This window comes from Oncorhynchus mykiss, chromosome 7 (genome assembly GCF_057628025.1).
Source record: "Oncorhynchus mykiss isolate SJ-2025 chromosome 7, ASM5762802v1, whole genome shotgun sequence".
NCBI lineage: Eukaryota > Metazoa > Chordata > Actinopteri > Salmoniformes > Salmonidae > Oncorhynchus > Oncorhynchus mykiss.
Window position 1 is genome coordinate 26521999 of NC_143028.1, and position 18162 is coordinate 26540160.

General features: G+C 45.2%; 1 protein-coding gene across 2 annotated transcripts in view; it reads left to right on the forward strand.

Moving 5' to 3' along the window:
* LOC110527653 (receptor-type tyrosine-protein phosphatase T) overlaps positions 1-18162 on the forward strand; it is a 522557-nt gene that overhangs the window by 107457 nt on the left and 396938 nt on the right. For both annotated transcript variants that reach the window (XM_090240593.1, XM_090240592.1), the window contains exon 2: positions 17923-18048. In XM_090240593.1, the coding sequence (XP_090096719.1) occupies positions 17923-18048 (126 nt within the window). The remainder of the gene's footprint in view (positions 1-17922; positions 18049-18162) is intronic.

An 18162-nucleotide genomic window follows, 5' to 3' on the forward strand; every position in this document is an offset into this window, starting at 1 on the left:
CATGGGCCTCTTGGCTGCATCTCTGATCAGTCTTCTCCTTGTATGAGCTGAAAGTTTAGAGGGACGGCCAGGTCTTGGTAGATTTGCAGTGGTCTGATACTCCTTCCATTTCAATATTATCGCTTGCACTGTTATGGTGAGTGAATGAGGACCCAAAAGCGACTTAACGTAAACAGAGCTTCTTTAATAGCAAAACAAACGTAGGCTCAGATGGACCGGCAGATTCCGACAGGACAGGACAAGGTTGCAGCAAACATGACGATAGTCTGGTTCAGGCATGAACAACACAAACAAGAATCCGACAAAGACAGGAGCAGAAACAGAGAGAGATATAGGGACCTAATCAGAGGGAAAAAGGGAACAGGTGGGAAAAGGGGTGAATGAGGTAGTCAGAGAAGACAAGGAACAGCTGGGGGAAAGAGGGACAGAAACGGTAACCTAGTACGACCAGCAGAGGGAGACAGGGTGAAAGGAAAGGACAGAAACAAGACACAACATGACAATACATGACAGTAACCCCCCACTCACCGAGCGCCTCCTGGCGCACTCGAGGAGGAAACCTGGCGGCAACTGAGGAAATCCTCGATCAGCGCACGGTCCAGCACGTCCCGAGAGGGAACCCAACTCCTCTCCTCAGGACCGTACCCCTCCCAATCTACGAGGTACTGGTGACCACGGCCCCGAGGACGCATGTCCAAAATCCTACGGACCCTGTAGATGGGTGCGCCCTCGACAAGGATGGGGGGGGGGGGGGGGAAGACGAGCGGGGGCGCGAAGAACGGGCTTGATACAGGAGACATGGAAGACCGGGTGGACGCGACGAAGGTATCGCGGAAGAAGAAGTCGAACTGCGACAGGATTAATGACCCGAGAAATACGGAACGGACCAATGAACCGCGGGGTCAACTTGCGAGAAGCCGTCTTAAGGGGAAGGTTCTGAGTGGAGAGCCAAACTCTCTGACCGCGACAATATCTAGGACTCTTAGTTCTACGCTTATTAGCAGCCCTCACAGTCTGCGTCCTATAACGGCAAAGTGCAGACCTGACCCTCTTCCAGGTGCGCTCGCAACGTTGGACAAAAGCCTGAGCGGAGGGGACGCTGGACTCGGCGAACTGAGATGAGAACAGCGGAGGCTGGTACCCGAGGCTACTCTGAAAAGGAGATAGCCCGGTCGCAGACGAAGGAAGCGAGTTGTGGGCGTATTCTGCCCAGGGGAGCTGTTCTGACCAAGACGCAGGGTTGCGAAAAGAAAGACTGCGTAAGATGCGACCAATAGTCTGATTGGCCCGTTCTGCTTGACCGTTAGACTGGGGGTGAAAGCCGGAAGAGAGACTGACGGAAGCCCCAATCAAACGGCAAAACTCCCTCCAAAATTGAGACGTGAATTGCGGACCTCTGTCCGAAACGACGTCTGACGGAAGGCCATGAATTCTGAAAACATTCTCGATGATGATTTGTGCCGTCTCTTTAGCAGAAGGAAGCTTAGCAAGGGGAATGAAATGAGCCGCCTTAGAGAACCTATCGACAACCGTAAGAATAACAGTCTTCCCCGCTGACGAAGGCAGTCCGGTGACAAAATCTAAGGCGATGTGAGACCACGGTCGAGAGGGAATGGGAAGCGGCCTGAGACGGCCGGCAGGAGGGGAGTTACCGGACTTAGTCTGCGCGCAGACCGAACAAGCAGCCACGAAACGACGCGTGTCATGCTCCCGGGTGGGCCACCAAAAACGCTGGCGAATGGAAGCAAGCGTACCCCGAACGCCAGGGTGGCCGGCTAACTTGGCAGAGTGAGCCCACTGAAGAACGGCCAGACGAGTAGGAACGGGAACGAAAAGAAGGTTCCTAGGACAAGCGCGCGGCGACGGAGTGTGAGTAAGCGCTTGCTTTACCTGCCTCTCAATTCCCCAGACAGTCAACCCGACAACACGCCCCTCAGGGAGAATCCCCTCGGGGTCAGTGGAGGCTACTGAAGAACTGAAGAGACGAGATAAAGCATCAGGCTTGGTGTTCTTAGAGCCCGGACGATAAGAAATCACGAACTCGAAACGAGCGAAAAACAGCGCCCAACGCGCCTGACGCGCATTAAGTCGTTTGGCAGAACGGATGTACTCAAGGTTCCTATGGTCAGTCCAAACGACAAAAGGAACGGTCGCCCCCTCCAACCACTGTCGCCATTCGCCTAGGGCTAACCGGATGGCGAGCAGTTCGCGGTTTCCCACATCATAGTTACGTTCCGACGGCGACAGGCGATGAGAAAAATACGCGCATGGGTGGACCTTGTCGTCAGAGAGGGAGCGCTGAGAAAGAATGGCTCCCACGCCCACCTCTGACGCGTCAACCTCGACAACGAACTGTCTAGAGACGTCAGGTGTAACAAGGATAGGAGCGGATGTAAAACGATTCTTGAGGAGATCAAAAGCTCCCTGGGCGGAAACGGACCACTTAAAGCACGTCTTGACAGAAGTAAGGGCTGTGAGAGGAGCTGCCACCTGACCGAAATTACGGATGAAACGACGATAGAAGTTCGCGAAGCCGAGAAAGCGCTGCAGCTCGACGCGTGACTTAGGGGCGGGCCAATCAATGACAGCTTGGACCTTAGCGGGATCCATCTTAATGCCTTCAGCGGAAATAACAGAACCGAGAAATGTGACGGAGGAGGCATGAAAAGTGCACTTCTCAGCCTTCACAAAAAGACAATTCTCTAAAAGGCGCTGGAGGACACGTCGAACGTGCTGAACATGAATCTGGAGTGACGGTGAAAAAATCAGGATATCGTCAAGGTAAACGAAAACAAAGATGTTCAGCATGTCTCTCAGGACATCATTGACTAATGCCTGAAAGACAGCTGGAGCGTTAGCGAGGCCGAAAGGAAGAACCCGGTATTCAAAGTGCCCTAACGGAGTGTTAAACGCCGTCTTCCACTCGTCCCCCTCCTTGATGCGCACGAGATGGTAAGCGTTACGAAGGTCCAACTTAGTGAAAAACCTGGCTCCCTGCAGGATCTCGAAGGCTGAAGACATAAGAGGAAGCGGATAACGATTCTTCACTGTTATGTCATTCAGCCCTCGATAATCTATGCAGGGGCGCAGGGACCCGTCCTTCTTCTTAACAAAAAAAACCCCCGCTCCGGCGGGAGAGGAGGAGGGGACTATGGTACCGGCGGCAAGAGCTACAGACAAATAATCTTCGAGAGCCTTACGTTCGGGAGCCGACAGAGAGTATAGTCTACCCCGGGGGGGAGTGGTTCCCGGAAGGAGATCAATACTACAATCATACGACCGGTGTGGGGGAAGAGAGGTGGCCCTGGACCGACTGAACACCGTGCGCAGATCGTGATATTCCTCCGGCACCCCTGTCAAATCACCAGGCTCCTCCTGTGAAGAAGAGACAGAGGAAACAGGAGGGATAGCAGACATTAAACATTTCACATGACAAGAGACGTTCCAGGAGAGGATAGAATTACTAGACCAATTAATGGAAGGATTATGACAAACTAGCCAGGGATGGCCCAAAACAACAGGTGTAAAAGGTGAACGAAAAATTAAAAAAGAAATGGTTTCGCTATGATTACCAGAAACAGTGAGGGTTAAAGGTAGCGTCTCACGCTGAATCCTGGGGAGAGGACTACCATCCAGGGCGAACAAGGCCGTGGACTCCCTTAACTGTCTGAGAGGAATGTCATGTTCCCGAGCCCAGGTCTCGTCCATAAAACAGCCCTCCGCCCCAGAGTCTATTAAGGCACTGCAGGAAGCTGACGAACCGGTCCAGCGTAGATGGACCGACAAGGTAGTGCAGGATCTTGAAGGAGAGACAGGAGTAGTAGCGCTCACCAGTAGCCCTCCGCTTACTGATGAGCTCTGGCTTTTACTGGACATGAAGTGACAAAATGACCAGCAGAACCGCAATAGAGACAGAGGCGGTTGGTGATTCTCCGTTCCCTCTCCTTAGTCGAGATGCGGATACCTCCCAGCTGCATAGGCTCAGCACCCGAGCCGGCAGAGGAAGATGGTAGTGATGCGGAGAGGGGGGCAACGGAGAACGCAAGCTCCTTTCCACGAGCTCGGTGACGAAGATCAACCCGTCGCTCAATGCGAATAGCGAGTTCAATCAAGGAATCCACGCTGGAAGGAACCTCCCGGGAGAGAATCTCATCCTTTACCTCTGCGCGGAGACCCTCCAGAAAACGAGCGAGCAAAGCCGGCTCGTTCCAGCCACTGGAGGCAGCAAGAGTGCGAAACTCAATAGAGTAGTCTGTTATGGATCGATTACCTTGACATAGGGAGGACAGGACCCTGGAAGCCTCCTCCCCAAAAACAGATCGATCAAAAACCCGTATCATCTCCTCCTTAAAGTCCTGATACTGGTTAGTACACTCAGCCCTTGCCTCCCAGATTGCCGTGCCCCACTCACGAGCCCGTCCAATAAGGAGAGATATGACGTAGGCGACACGAGCAGTGCTCCTGGAGTAAGTGTTGGGCTGGAGAGAAAGCACAATATCACACTGGGTGAGGAACGAGCGGCATTCAGTGGGCTCCCCAGAGTAACACGGCGGGTTATTGATTCTGGGCTCCGGAGATTCGAAAGCCCTGGAAGTGGCCGGTGGATCGAGGCGGAGATGGTGAACCTGTTCTGTGAGGTTGGAGACTTGGGTGGCCAGGGTCTCAACGGCATGTCGAGCAGCAGACAATTCCTGCTCGTGTCTGCCTAGCATTGCTCCCTGGATCTCGACGGCTGAGTGGAGAGGATCCGAAGTCGCTGGGTCCATTCTTGGTCGGATTCTTCTGTTATGGTGAGTGAATGAGGACCCAAAAGCGACTTAACGTAAACAGAGCTTCTTTAATAGCAAAACAAACGTAGGCTCAGATGGACCGGCAGATTCCGACAGGACAGGACAAGGTTGCAGCAAACATGACGATAGTCTGGTTCAGGCATGAACAACACAAACAAGAATCCGACAAAGACAGGAGCAGAAACAGAGAGAGATATAGGGACCTAATCAGAGGGAAAAAGGGAACAGGTGGGAAAAGGGGTGAATGAGGTAGTCAGAGAAGACAAGGAACAGCTGGGGGAAAGAGGGACAGAAACGGTAACCTAGTACGACCAGCAGAGGGAGACAGGGTGAAAGGAAAGGACAGAAACAAGACACAACATGACAATACATGACATGCACAGTGCTCCTTGGGATGTTTAAAGCTTGGGAAATATTTTTGTATCCAAATCCGGCTTTAAACTTCTTCACAACAGTATCTCGGACCTGCCTGGTGTGTTCCTTGTTCTTCATGATGCTCTCTGCGCTTTTAACGGACCTCTGAGACTATCACAGTGCAGGTGCATTTATACGGAGACTTGATTACACACAGGTGGATTGTATTTATCATCATTAGTCATTTAGGTCAACATTGGATCATTCAGAGATCCTCACTGAACTTCTGGAGAGAGTTTGCTGCACTGAAAGTAAAGGGGCTGAATAATTTTGCACACCCAATTTTTCAGTTTTTGATTTGTTAAAAAAGTTTGAAATATCCAATAAATGTCGTTCCACTTCATGATTGTGTCCCACTTGTTGTTGATTCTTCACAAAAAAATACAGTTTTATATCTTTATGTTTGAAGCCTGAAATGTGGCAAAAGGTCGCAAAGTTCAAGGGGGCCGAATACTTTCGCAAGGCACTGTATATAACGTTCTATTGTTTGCAAGAATTTTGTATAATTTAAATTGAAAAATTATACGTTTTGAATCAGGCGTTGATTTGCGTATCTGTTCATAAACCATGTGCCATGGAATCGGTACATTGAAAATCTCTTCCCAACTATTTAGCAATCTATTTTGCACAGCTGTCAATTTTTTGGTCCTTAATTGAAACTGGTGTACTTTTTTATTTATTTATTCTTCAACCAATTTTGTTTTTTAATGCAGGGCCAACAGAGAAGTTCCTTAGTTTTTCCCTATTCCACTTGCCTCAAATAGGTCATCTGGGATATGACTAAAGAGTTAAATCAGGAAGATTTTTCCACAAATATACACGATTTTGCTTCCATGGTAATGAAAATATGTATCTAATTTGGCTAACTTTCTATCGGGATATGTATACCGAGTATGTCCACATCACCGTCAGACCATTTTATTCGTAAACTACACGGTAATGTAAAAGTAGTATTTTTTTGTTATCCAAAACGTAATATAGTAATTAATTTAGTTGTAACCCAGAGAGGTTAGAACAAGTATCTAGATCCTCAATGAGGCTGTGGAGCGACCCAAATTGTGGATATAAAAGAAAGCATGAATCATCAGCGTACAATGACACCTTTGTTTTTAATCCCTTGATTTCTAACTCCTTTGCATTATTGTTGGATCTGATTTTAATAGCTAACATTTCAATGGCCAAAATAAATTGTTATGCCAATAGTGGACAACCTTGTTTTACTCCTCCTGACAGTTTAATATTGTAAACTTACCGTTAAAAAGTGCCTTAGTATTTCAGTGGCCATATAGCTGTACCATGATATTTGCACTGCTACTAAGTTAACCTCCAATTGTTCACAACTATTCCACCCACTAAACTTTTGGCACTCATTTCCCTGCCTGTGTCAATTCCAAGCTGCACTGTTCATCAGATTCCTCTTCATAAACAATTTAACAATTGATAATGTGCTCACCCATCAGACTATTGTAAATGTATTCTTGTCTTTAGGCTAACTCTATTATATGTGTGAAATTAGTTTTCGATATACTGTAGTTTAGGTGTAATTTCAATTTCAATTTCAATTAAGAATTTGTTCTTAAACTGACTTGCCTAGTAAAATAATAAAAACACACACACACCAATTTGTAATATACTATGGTTTGAAGAGGCGTGTCAGAGTTCGTACTCTCCCCCTCTCTAAAAGTTGTTACATAGGGAATTGAGCATATGGAACATACAGTGATGCCTTAGCGGCAGGTTTAATTGTTTTCATCCCAGCCAATAAAATGTAATATCAGCACAGCTGGGTCAATGGTAAACAGTAAAGCATCACAAACGCCCCTAAAAATCTGCTAAATATGTATAAGCTAGTTCCAGCGAGAGAGAGCGAGTGCTTGTTTATTCCACAGCTACATGACTAACACATGACATATCTGTCTCACGGCGAGATGGGCAACCTGAGTAGTAGGAGGATAATTAAGTGTTTGTAGATACGGTTCTACATGAAGGTCACACACAGGCATGGAGAGGCATACTAAAACACACACACACAAACAAACACACACACTCTGCCGAGACCCAGGGGAGGTGTACTAGCTTGCATACTAATCGCGCTGCTGGACCCCTGTTGAGTCCCTCTCTGACCCTGATATATCTGGGTGTCTTAACTACTGTCCACTGGCCCTTGTGAAAGCCGCATAATACACAGTTGAAGTCAGACGTTTACATGCACCTTAGCCAAATACATTTAAACTCAGTTTTTCACAATTCCTGACATTTAATCCTAGTAATAATACCCTGTCTTAGGTCAGTTAGGATCACCACATTATTTTAAGAATGTTAAATGTCAGAATAATAGTAGAGAGAATTATTTATTTCAGCTTTTATTCCTTTCATCACATTCCCAGTGGGTCAGAAGTTTACATACACTCAATTAGTATTTGGTAGCGTTGCCTTTAAATTGTTTAACTTGGATCAAATGTTTCGGATAGCCTTCCACAAGCTTCCCACAATAAGTTGGGTGAATTTTGGCCCATTCCTCCTGACAGAGCTGGTGTAACTGAGTCAGGTTTGTAGGTGTCCTTGCTCACACATGCTTTTTCAGTTCTGCCCACAAATGTTCTATAGGATTGAGGTCAGGGCTTTGTGATGGCCACTCCAATACCTTGACTTTGTTGTCCTTAAGCCATTTTGCCACAACTTTGGAAGTATGCTTGGGGTCATTGTCCATTTGGAAGACCCATTTGCGACCAAGCTTTAACTTCCTGACTGATGTCTTGAGATGTTGCTTCAATATATCCACATAATTGTCCTGCCTCATGATGTATGAACCAGTATGAACCAGACTTGTGGATGTTTACAATTTTTTTTCTGAGGTCTTTGTTGATTTATTTTGATTTTCCTATGATGTCAAGCAAACAGGCACTGAGTTTGAAGGTAGGCCTTGAAATACATCCACAAGTACACCTCCAGTTGACTCACATTATGTCAAATAGCCTATCAGAAGCTTCTAAAGCCATGACATAATAATCTGGAATTTTCCGAACAGTTTAAAGGCACAGTCAATTTAGTGTATGTAATCTTCTGACCCACTAGAATTGTGATACGGTGAATTATAAGTGAAATAAATTGTCTGTAAACAAATGTTGGAAAAATTACTTGTGTCATGCACAAAGTAGATGTCTTAACCGACTTGCCAAAACTATAGTTTGTTAACAAGAAATTTGTGGAGTGGTTGAAAACCGAGTGAATGTAAACGTCCGCCTTCAACTGTAAATACTCTATGCGCATATAAATGTACACACTCACAAACCTGCTTGCATAATATCACACACACATACACACTTTGAGCAGAGTAGTAGAGAGGGCAGAATTTGGAGTCAAGTGACACCAGCTGCCATATTGGAACACAACATCCTCTGATTTAAAATTTTACACCAATCCTTTTGGGAGTCTCCCAGTTCATGGTCTTTCAGACAAGCATTTGCAGAGGGTGACATTGAACATGACTATGAATAAGTGTGTGTGTGTGTGTGTGTTTGTATTTGTGTAAGCACTGCTCCTTCCCCACCTGCCATCGATCGTAGATAATAATTACATGGATCATTGTGCAATTGCTGTTGCTGCAGGAGAGGTGAAGGCCAAATTAATTGCAAACAATCTTTAAAGGTATACTTTGGGATTTTGCTAATGAAGCCCTTTATCTACTTTCCCTGAGTCAGATGAACTCATGGATACTAAGTATACTTAGAGCATACAGATGTAGGATCTGAATTTGAGCCAGTTTGCTACAGCAGGAAAATAATCCTGCAGCTTCAGGAATTGTGAATTATTATGTGGATTACATTTCATTGAAACAAAATGTTGCTACATTTTTTGTTCGGGAAAATCAAGTCTGACATTTTAAAGGGGAAATTACATACGTTAAAAGCCTTTTAAAACCCTGAATACACTACAAGTTTGCATTTCCTGCTGGGCAGGAAAATTCTCAGCAACAAAAGAGTGATCAAATTAAAATCTGTACAATAGTGTTGTTATGAACGTATAGTTTAGACAGTATTTAAATATTTCAAGTACTCAGACATTGAGGAAGAAAGGGGCAGAAAAAGAAAAGAAAAGCAGATGAGGAAGTAGAGAAAGAGACTAAGATAATAACTAAGATAATAAATAAGAAAGGAGAGACAGAGAGAAAAATAAATAAGGAAGAAAGAGAGGGAGGGAAAGAGAGATATTGACAAAAGAGAGGATACTGAGTAGGAGGGAGAGGAGGAAAGATAGCAGGAGACAGATAATCAAATTAGACCCGTGGAGAAGAGATAGATAAAGAAAGACAGTGAGAGAGAAACAGTCCTAGAGGCGGCGAGAGAGAGAGAAAGAGAGAGTGTGACAGCCAAGAACAAATCTCATAGAAGAGGGGGTGTACCTGCTACCTGCTCTAATGAGGATCTGAGAGCGTGGCCAGTCAAGGCTCTTCACCCTCCTCCCCGAGCCTCAGCTTGCACCGGGGTCAGCCGCCCAGGGCCAGTCCCTGTCAAGATCCCCCCGCCTCAGCCACCTCATCCCCCCCAGCCTCAGCCCCACTACCTCCATCGGACTAGTTCCCTTTGATTATTTAATTATTTAGTCCGTATGGAGTCCGTAAGTGGTAGGACGGCTACTTAGAGACCCAATTACCACCGTAATCCCGCCAATCACAGGACGAATGGGGCATGAGGATCGAAATCAGCAAACAGTACAATAACCTATCGTTTTGTATCCTTCTTATCCCAGTGTTTACCGTTTAGGGTCTTATTTTTAAAAACAATGGATTCCCAATTTCTACCTCTTTCTACGAGACATTGAGCGAAACGTATTAGAGGTTCTGGAAAGACTTTGTGCCCAGTGACTCTGTGACAGGTTGGGAATGCACATTGGGTTCCCGAGTGGCAAAGAGGTGCTAGAGGTGTCACTACAGACCCTGGTTTGATTCCAGGCTGTATCCCAACTGGCTGTGATTGGGAGTCCCATAGGTTGGCGCACAATTGGCCCTGTGTCGTCCGGGTTAGGGGTTGGCCGGTCATTGTAAATAAGACTTTGTTCTTAACCGACTTGCCTAGTTAAATTAATGTTTTTTAAAAAAGATGCTAGGCGGTAGTGTCAGAGTAAAATGTGAAGATATTTAATGCTAGGGCTTCTGTGGTGGATGAATAGCATGACAATGGGCCTCAGGATTGCGTCACGATATGTCTGTGCATTCACATATCTGGAAAGCAACAACATAGGACACATGTGAGAGCTTGTAGTGTTGTGTAGGTTGCTAGCTACCTTGTTGGAAGTTGCTGACTTCAGTGCTGCTAATAGAACTATAAAATGCTGTGGACTTTTCAGGAGAGGACTCTGCTTTAGTGCTGTGGAGTATGATGCTATGCAGTAGCTCCATCGCTAAAAGAGATGGATGTTTACATTCAATACCGCAGTGACCACACCAGTGCCATATGTACCATATTAATCAGAAAACTGCCTCTAAGCTAGGTGATCCATGGCTGTTATTTGCTATAACTCTCCTCTCCTGCACACTGAATACTGAATTATTTAGCTAATTGATTAGCAGGCCAACAAAGCTCAATTATTAAGGAGGTTGCTGAAACCAAGTCCTGCTTAGGGGCAGTAGCACCACTGACTGAACCCTAGCTGGACGTGTTCAAATACATACACACACACTAAAGACACACAAGAACACACACACATCCTCTTCCACCACTGACATTCTCCAGGTCCCTTTTTTATTTTCTCTTTAAGACTAAAGTTTCATCTTGGCAAAGAAAGAGCCATCGCTGTCGGAGATTAAGGCGTTCAAATGTACATTAAAGGGGGAATCTGACAGCACGTTTCCGAGGCTTAAACATGGCTTTTTTCAGACTGGTCGATCATAGCCACTCACAATTTCTAACTGAGCCATCTCTCTCTCTGTCTCAGCTAGTCCCCTTTCACTCACTCACTCACTCACTCACTCACTCACTCACTCACTCACTCACTCACTCACTCTCTCTCGCCCAGCTAGTCCTTTCTTTCTCTCTCTTTCACTCTCTCTCTCTCTCCCTTTCTCCCACTCGCTCTCTCTCTCCCCCTAGTCTTGGCGAGTCTGAAAGGGGATTCGAGGGCCTGTCTTTGGAGACAGCAAGCTGATACGGTGGCAGGTTTTTCCTCCCACTGACACTGTAGAGCTGGAGACAGCTCAGGCAGTTTCAAGCGACCCCGAGACTGTGTGTGTGTGCTGCCAAGGAGCTGAGCTCTCATTCATATTCATCCGGATAGATCCGCCAAGCGACTCTCCCTTTTCAGCTGCCTCCACAACCCCAGAGATGGATGAATGAGAGGGGGAGGGGGCGACACAGGGGACATAGTGGACTACACTGGGCCACAGCTTATTCCAGGGGTACCTTGGCTGTGCAGAGACATTTGAGAGTCACGCCTCGTCCTGCTAGAGACAAATAAGAGCTGGGCTATGGTTTTCAAAGAAGTCCCCAAAAGGGAGCTAGCCAGAAAATAATGAAAAGTTGAGGTAAGTCCTCCAAAATTCACCCACAGAGAAGGTGAAAAATGAATAAAGCCTCCAGGGGCTCTCAGTCAAAGTTCATAGTAAAGTCAGCATACTTTCTTTAGAAGTTAATGAATCACAAATTCAAATCTAATGCTAATAAGTGTCTCTACTGCAGCTAAGCTGAGGCTGATACATTTTATTTGATCTTTATTTAACTAGGCAAGTCAGTTGAGAACAAATTCTTATTTACAATGACAGCCTTCCCCCGGTCAAACCCTAACGACGCTGGGCCAATTGTGCGCCGCCCTATGGGATGTGATACAGCCTGGAATCAAACCAGGGTCTGTAGTGATACCCCTAGCACTGAGATGCAATGCCTTGGACTGCTTCGCCACTCGGGAGCCCCTGCCACATTGCCCTAGCATTCAATATATTCACATTAGCGAGGGCCCTGGGTGAGTCAAGGTTATTCACTCTGCTGCGCCAAAATCTTATTGACTGAGTGTGAGGTCTGTAATGAGCCCAGGGCTAACCCCTTCACCCGCTGGGGCTCTGAGCTCTTAAACAAGGCTTTAGCATCCCTCTGATGCCACCACGCGTCTTCTTCAAGCTCGTGGGTGACAGGGTGGTGGCAGTGGGTTAAAGGAGGGTGTGGGGGTATGGGGGGTGGTGGTAGTGGGGCTGTGAACAGAGTTTTTAAGTGGCTGAGGAGATATGGGCAGGCATGGTGTGACGGGCATTTACTGCAGCTAATTTGCTGAGTGACAGCTCATCTCTGAGGGCGCAGGGTGAAGAGGAGTCAGACGCTAACATTTAGAGTGTGACAAAGAGACACTGTAGCTCATTACTGTAACAGAAGGTGGGCTTAAAGAATCAACATTGGTGTTATTTTTAAGGACTCATACTTGGAGGAGAAATGATGGTGAATAATATTTTTCATAGAGTGTGCAAATTGTTGCATGGTGTGTGTATTTGCATAGTAGTGATACACTACATGACCAAAAGTAAGTGGACACCTGGTCATTGAACATCTCCTGATAAAATCATGGGCATTATTGTGGAGTTGGTCCCAACTTTGCTGCTTTAACAGCCTCCACTCTTCTGCAAAGGCTTTCCACTAGATGTTGGACCATTGTTGCGGGGACTTGCTTCCATTCAGCCACAAGAGCATTAGGTGTTCAATGGGGTTTAGGTCAGGGCTCTGTGCAGGCCAGTCAAGTTATTCCACACCGATCTCAAAAAAACATTTTTGTAGGGACCTTGCTTTGTGCATGTGGCATTGTCATGCTGAAACAGGAAAGGGCCTTCCCCAAACTGTTGCCACACATTTGGAAGCACATAATTGTCTAGAATGTCATTCTATGCTGTAGCGTTAAGATTTCCCTTCACTGGAACTAAAGGACCTAGCTTGAACCATGAACAACAGCCCCCGTCCATTATTCCTCCTCCGAACGTTACAGTTGGCGCTATGCATTGGGGCAGGTAGTCAACTCCTGGCATTCGGCAAACCCAGATTATCCTGTCGAACTGCCAGATGGTGAGGCTTGATTCATCACTCCAGAGAACGCGTTTCCACTGCTCCAGAGTCAAATGGCGGCAAGCTTTACACCACTCCAGCCGAAGCTTTGCTTGTGTGCGGCTGCTCGGCCATGGAAACCCATTTCATGAAGCTCCAGACAAATTGTTATTGTGATGATGTTGCTTCCAGAGGCAGTTTTACACACGCTATACGCTTCAGCACTCGGTTGTCCTGTTCTGTGAGCTTGTGTGGCCTACCACTTTGAGGCTGAGCCGTTGTCGCTCCGAGACGTTTCTACGTCACAGCTCTAGCAGGGCAGCTCTAGCAGGGCAGAAATTTGACGAACGGACTTGTTGAGGCCATTAAGGCCATTCTACTGCCAATGGTTGTCTATGGAAATTGCATGGCTGTGTGCTCAATTGTATACACCTGTCAGCAATGGGTGTGGCTGAAATAGCCAAATCCACTAAATTGAGTGTTGCCCACATGCTGTTGTATTACATAGTGTATGTGTGACTACATTTATTTAAATCTATCACCCTATGAAAGCACAAGAAACAGACGTTTATAGTTACATACTAGAGTGTGCTTTACTACACGTAGGTAATAATTTTTTCTAAGAGGAGAAAATGGCATGACATGCATTTTGTATAAACTCATTATTTTTATTAGTGCATTTTATGATCTGGGGTGCTGTGGTGAAACATTTGTCAATTCTAACCAGCCTGAGCAAGAACAGACAGCCTTCATTGGGGGGGGGGGGGGGGGGGGGATCATTTCTGTTGAGTCTGACTAAACAGAAATGAAAAGAGGGATACAAGTGAAAAAGGTGGAAAAGACACAGAGAGACAGAGACAACATCTGCTTTTCCACATCCTTTAGCCTGTGCTCTGATTGGCTGTGGGTGAGTGACCTGGTGGGAAGCTCTCTGGCCCCTGTGCCTGTGTTTTCTGCTGGCTTGGCTTTATAAAACCCCCACTGTGTTTCGCAGAAGGCCCAATAACGAGCATCCAAGGACACACACTGTTCTTCTCCCCCCTACAAGCACAGCCAGACCCAAGGACAGTGGGGAAGTGTCATACAGGTACTCACACAAACACACTGTATCCATTTCTGCCTTCACATATTTTCCTTTGCCCTCCTGTGGCCCCGCAACATTGGAAATTCATAGAAAAGCATAATCCCTGTGCCTAGTGCTATGTAAGGGATTTCTTGTTTGAAAGAATGACGGGTTTCCTTGTTGTGTATTAAAGGCAGAAAGAAGCTTGCTTTTCAGGCAGATTTCTTGTAGTCTTCCGTATTGTCTGTTCTTCCAATCCCTGGAATTAGGGGATCAGGACTGGCCTCCTATGAGGACACACCACCTGACTCACACAGGAGAGGAAAAGAGAGTCATTAATGCAAAGCTGCCATTTTAGTCGAGAAGTGGGATTAGTATGCAAATACTAAAATCAGAGAAGGGATAAAAAACGACTGACAACGTGCATAAATCTTGGAGGAAGAGTATTTTTACTGGGCTCGTGCGTTCCACACAACTTCTTAAATGGTTCGACATTGTGTAGTGTTTGTTACGTTAGTGAGTTCTGATCCAACTTCTGACACCAGTTGACTTTGTTAGTTGTATGGATGAGGCAGAGAGTCATGTTAGCATATTTACAGTACAGGTCATACATTCAGATCATTGAACTGGATCAATACAGGATTAACCCTTTCCAGGATTGCGTTCACTAGCCATGTGGCCTAGAGGCAAGTTAAGCCAGGTTATGGTTAAGAAAGTGACAATTATTTATTGATACACTGTGAACTGAGATGTATCTCCAAAAGAGTATGTTTCATTCACATGAACCGTTATTGTCTTTGAAAAGGGAGCCTTTCAAAGCCTGAAGAGAGACGTAAAACCAAGAAGCATTGTCTCATTAACAGTTCATTATGTTCTGCCAATATTGTATGTATGTATCCAGAGATTTATTTACCATCCCTGAAGCCTGTTACTGACCGCTCATCAACCCAGCATGCTTCTTGTAGAGATGTTGACAGATTCCATTTCCAGGCAACTGTATCCTCTAGCATTTCTTATTGGAGAAGTCCAGGTAGTTTCTCCCCATCTTCTTCCGTTTGGTGCATGAACACCAAACATGACCCAGCTCTGACCTGATTGAGCTTGGAGAGCCTCTGTCCGATGCCTGGCTACCTATCCTACCTACAGCCTTTTTCTCCCCCTCTTCACAAGGTGATGGATGGGGATAGATTGGCTTAGGGAAATGGATTGTGTGGAGTGAGCTGCCAAGGTTAAAATGTGTATGCAAATTGGAAAATGTAGAATTAGTAGGGGTTGAGGGGTGCATCTAAATTGAATGAGTCATGTGTGTTATTAGAAGCGCTCTGTTCCTTTTGTCTGCCTTGTCATCTTTCTTCTCTCGTCTAATTCAGTGCTATGGGCGAAGCTGGATTCATTTCAAATGGGATATGTGTGTGAGTGAAAGCGAGTCTGCCTATGTGTGTGTTGAGTGTGTGTACAATATATGTATCTCACGCATTCAATCAGCCTGCTCCCTCTTGTGTTCTGAATCCTGTCCGAACGGATTGAATCCATTGACTTGTGTGTGTGTGTGTTTTCCTGAGCCATTTCAGGTACACAGTGACAACTAGAGAGGGGTCAGTGGTAAGTTGTTTGTTGTTTCCACTCAAGCAGAAAAAAGACCACAAACAGTGGTCCTATTGAGTCATGCATTCTCTAGTGAAACTAAGAATATGGCTGCATGGCATTTGTTAGGTCACATTTGTCCTAAATTGAGAGACACATTTTACATGACAAGACACTGTCCTGATATTCTGTATCTCAGTTTATTGCTAAATTAATGATAGCTATATTTGGCTATTATGCATGCTTACTGGTGTGGAAATAATAGCTTGAGCATCTGAGCCGTATACTAGCCTGCCTGGCTTGGAAATGCCGCCAGGGAGGGAAAATACTGAAAAAATGCATATGTTAGTAAACGCTGTAATTAAATCTTAGATGATGACAGTAAATTTAATGGGAGCTAACTAAGATCTTGTCTAAGTGAACAGAAAACAGACGCTTTAGCTGAGTTAGCCCCCATTGGTGTATGACATGGTAGGTCCTGTCAGTTTGGATTACAGTGGTCTTAAATGTAAGGTTATAATGATCAAAGGGTCCAATTGGGGCTCCAAAATGGATGAAAGACTGGAATGTTTTAGAATTGGTAGAGGGTCTTGGGCCCTGAATTGGTTGAGTATGATCACAAGATGGATGTGTATGTTTGTGTTTATCAACACTAATACTTAATTTATACAGAAAACACTTAACCAAATTAGCCCGGAAGAAAATCTGTCCAAAAAGCTTATTTTAAAAAGAGATATGTAAAGGTTACAGTAAGAAATTCAACATTCGATCATCACTCACATTTAAATGTACTGTACAGTTGCATACTTTCCATTTTCTTTACCTTTTCTACCACAATAACATTTCAAAAAAGATATGTCCAAAGACCTCTTTGCTGATCGTGTCGTCATAAGCTAGCAACCTCACTATGTAGACTCCCAAAATTGCAAAAATATTAATGTAATTATTTACAGTACATCGTAATCTGACAGCAATATTAATTGCAGCGCACAGATTCCCAAATTAAATCCTGAGGTGCGAACACTTATCTTTTCTGTCAATTTTATGGGTGTAAACAATGTCCTCTTTGAATGTAGAGACTGTGAACACACTCTACCATGCCTCTCAGTTCATTCAAACCTTACTGATGAAAGTGCTACATGTGAAACTCAATTTTATAAACAACGTCTCCACAGAGAGCCTAAAGAAATGCAGCTGCTGAAAAACCTTCCCATTACAACTCACTGTCTAACTAGCCTTAGAGATGAAAAGCCCCCGTTTTTACGCTAGCTCCTCCCCTAGGAGCAGATGCGGGTGCAGGTTGTAAGCAGGAGCTTTAACTGATCATCCAAACTGTTACTTATCTGTTGTGGGCAACTTATCAATAATGTATCAAATTGGTAGGCAACATTAATTAGAGGAGATGAAGGGCTTGGTGCAGCGAGTGGTTGTTTGACACTATTGATATGGAGAGTGAAAAGTTATTTGTTTTGTATGGTGTCCATATTAGGACAGCCTCAATCTCAGCAGTGAGACTTGGATTTATTGACCACAAAGAGATAAATGTTTGGGACCTTTCAGAATGGAACAAAATGAAAAATATGTCTAACAAAAGGCCACTGACACAAACTCCCCTCTCATTTGAATGGAATGTGCTCTTATTTTCCCATTCAGTACACAGGCAAGTCATTAGCCCCCAATGAGTGTTTAGTACTTGGCTTATGCAATTTTACAAATTTGATTCAAATCTGAAAGCGAGCTTTGCATCAAACGATCCACGCATAAAAGCAGCTCAAAAACACAAAACATTTGTGTAATTGACTAAATAGATAATGCACAAAACCCCCAAGAATTCCCTTTGAATTCTCTCATTGCAATTAAACCACGCATCTCAAAGAGTACATTTAATTAGACCGAGTTTCATCTTGCTTTCTCAATCCATGGCTTCTGGCTAGCATAAAGCCTAATGCGCTGGAAAATAATTATTTAACGGGGATGAAATAATGATGTGAGTATATGGCTTAATCGTGTTGACATATGCAACCCTACTCTTCTCTCTTCTCGTTGTGTCCTACAGGCAGCTGTTCATTTGAAGACCCCTACAGCAGCTGTGGCTACAGTGTGGCCCTCGGGACCAATGGCTTCGCTTGGGAGCAAGTCAACACTTGGGAGAGGCCCACCATGGACGCAGCTGTTCCCACAGGTACACAGCGGGGCTTCCTCCTCTCTCCTATCCTGTATTGCTCTGTCACCCCTGTGTGTGTGTGTGTGTGTGTGTGTGTGTGTGTTTGTGTGTGTGTGTGTGTGTGTGTGTGTG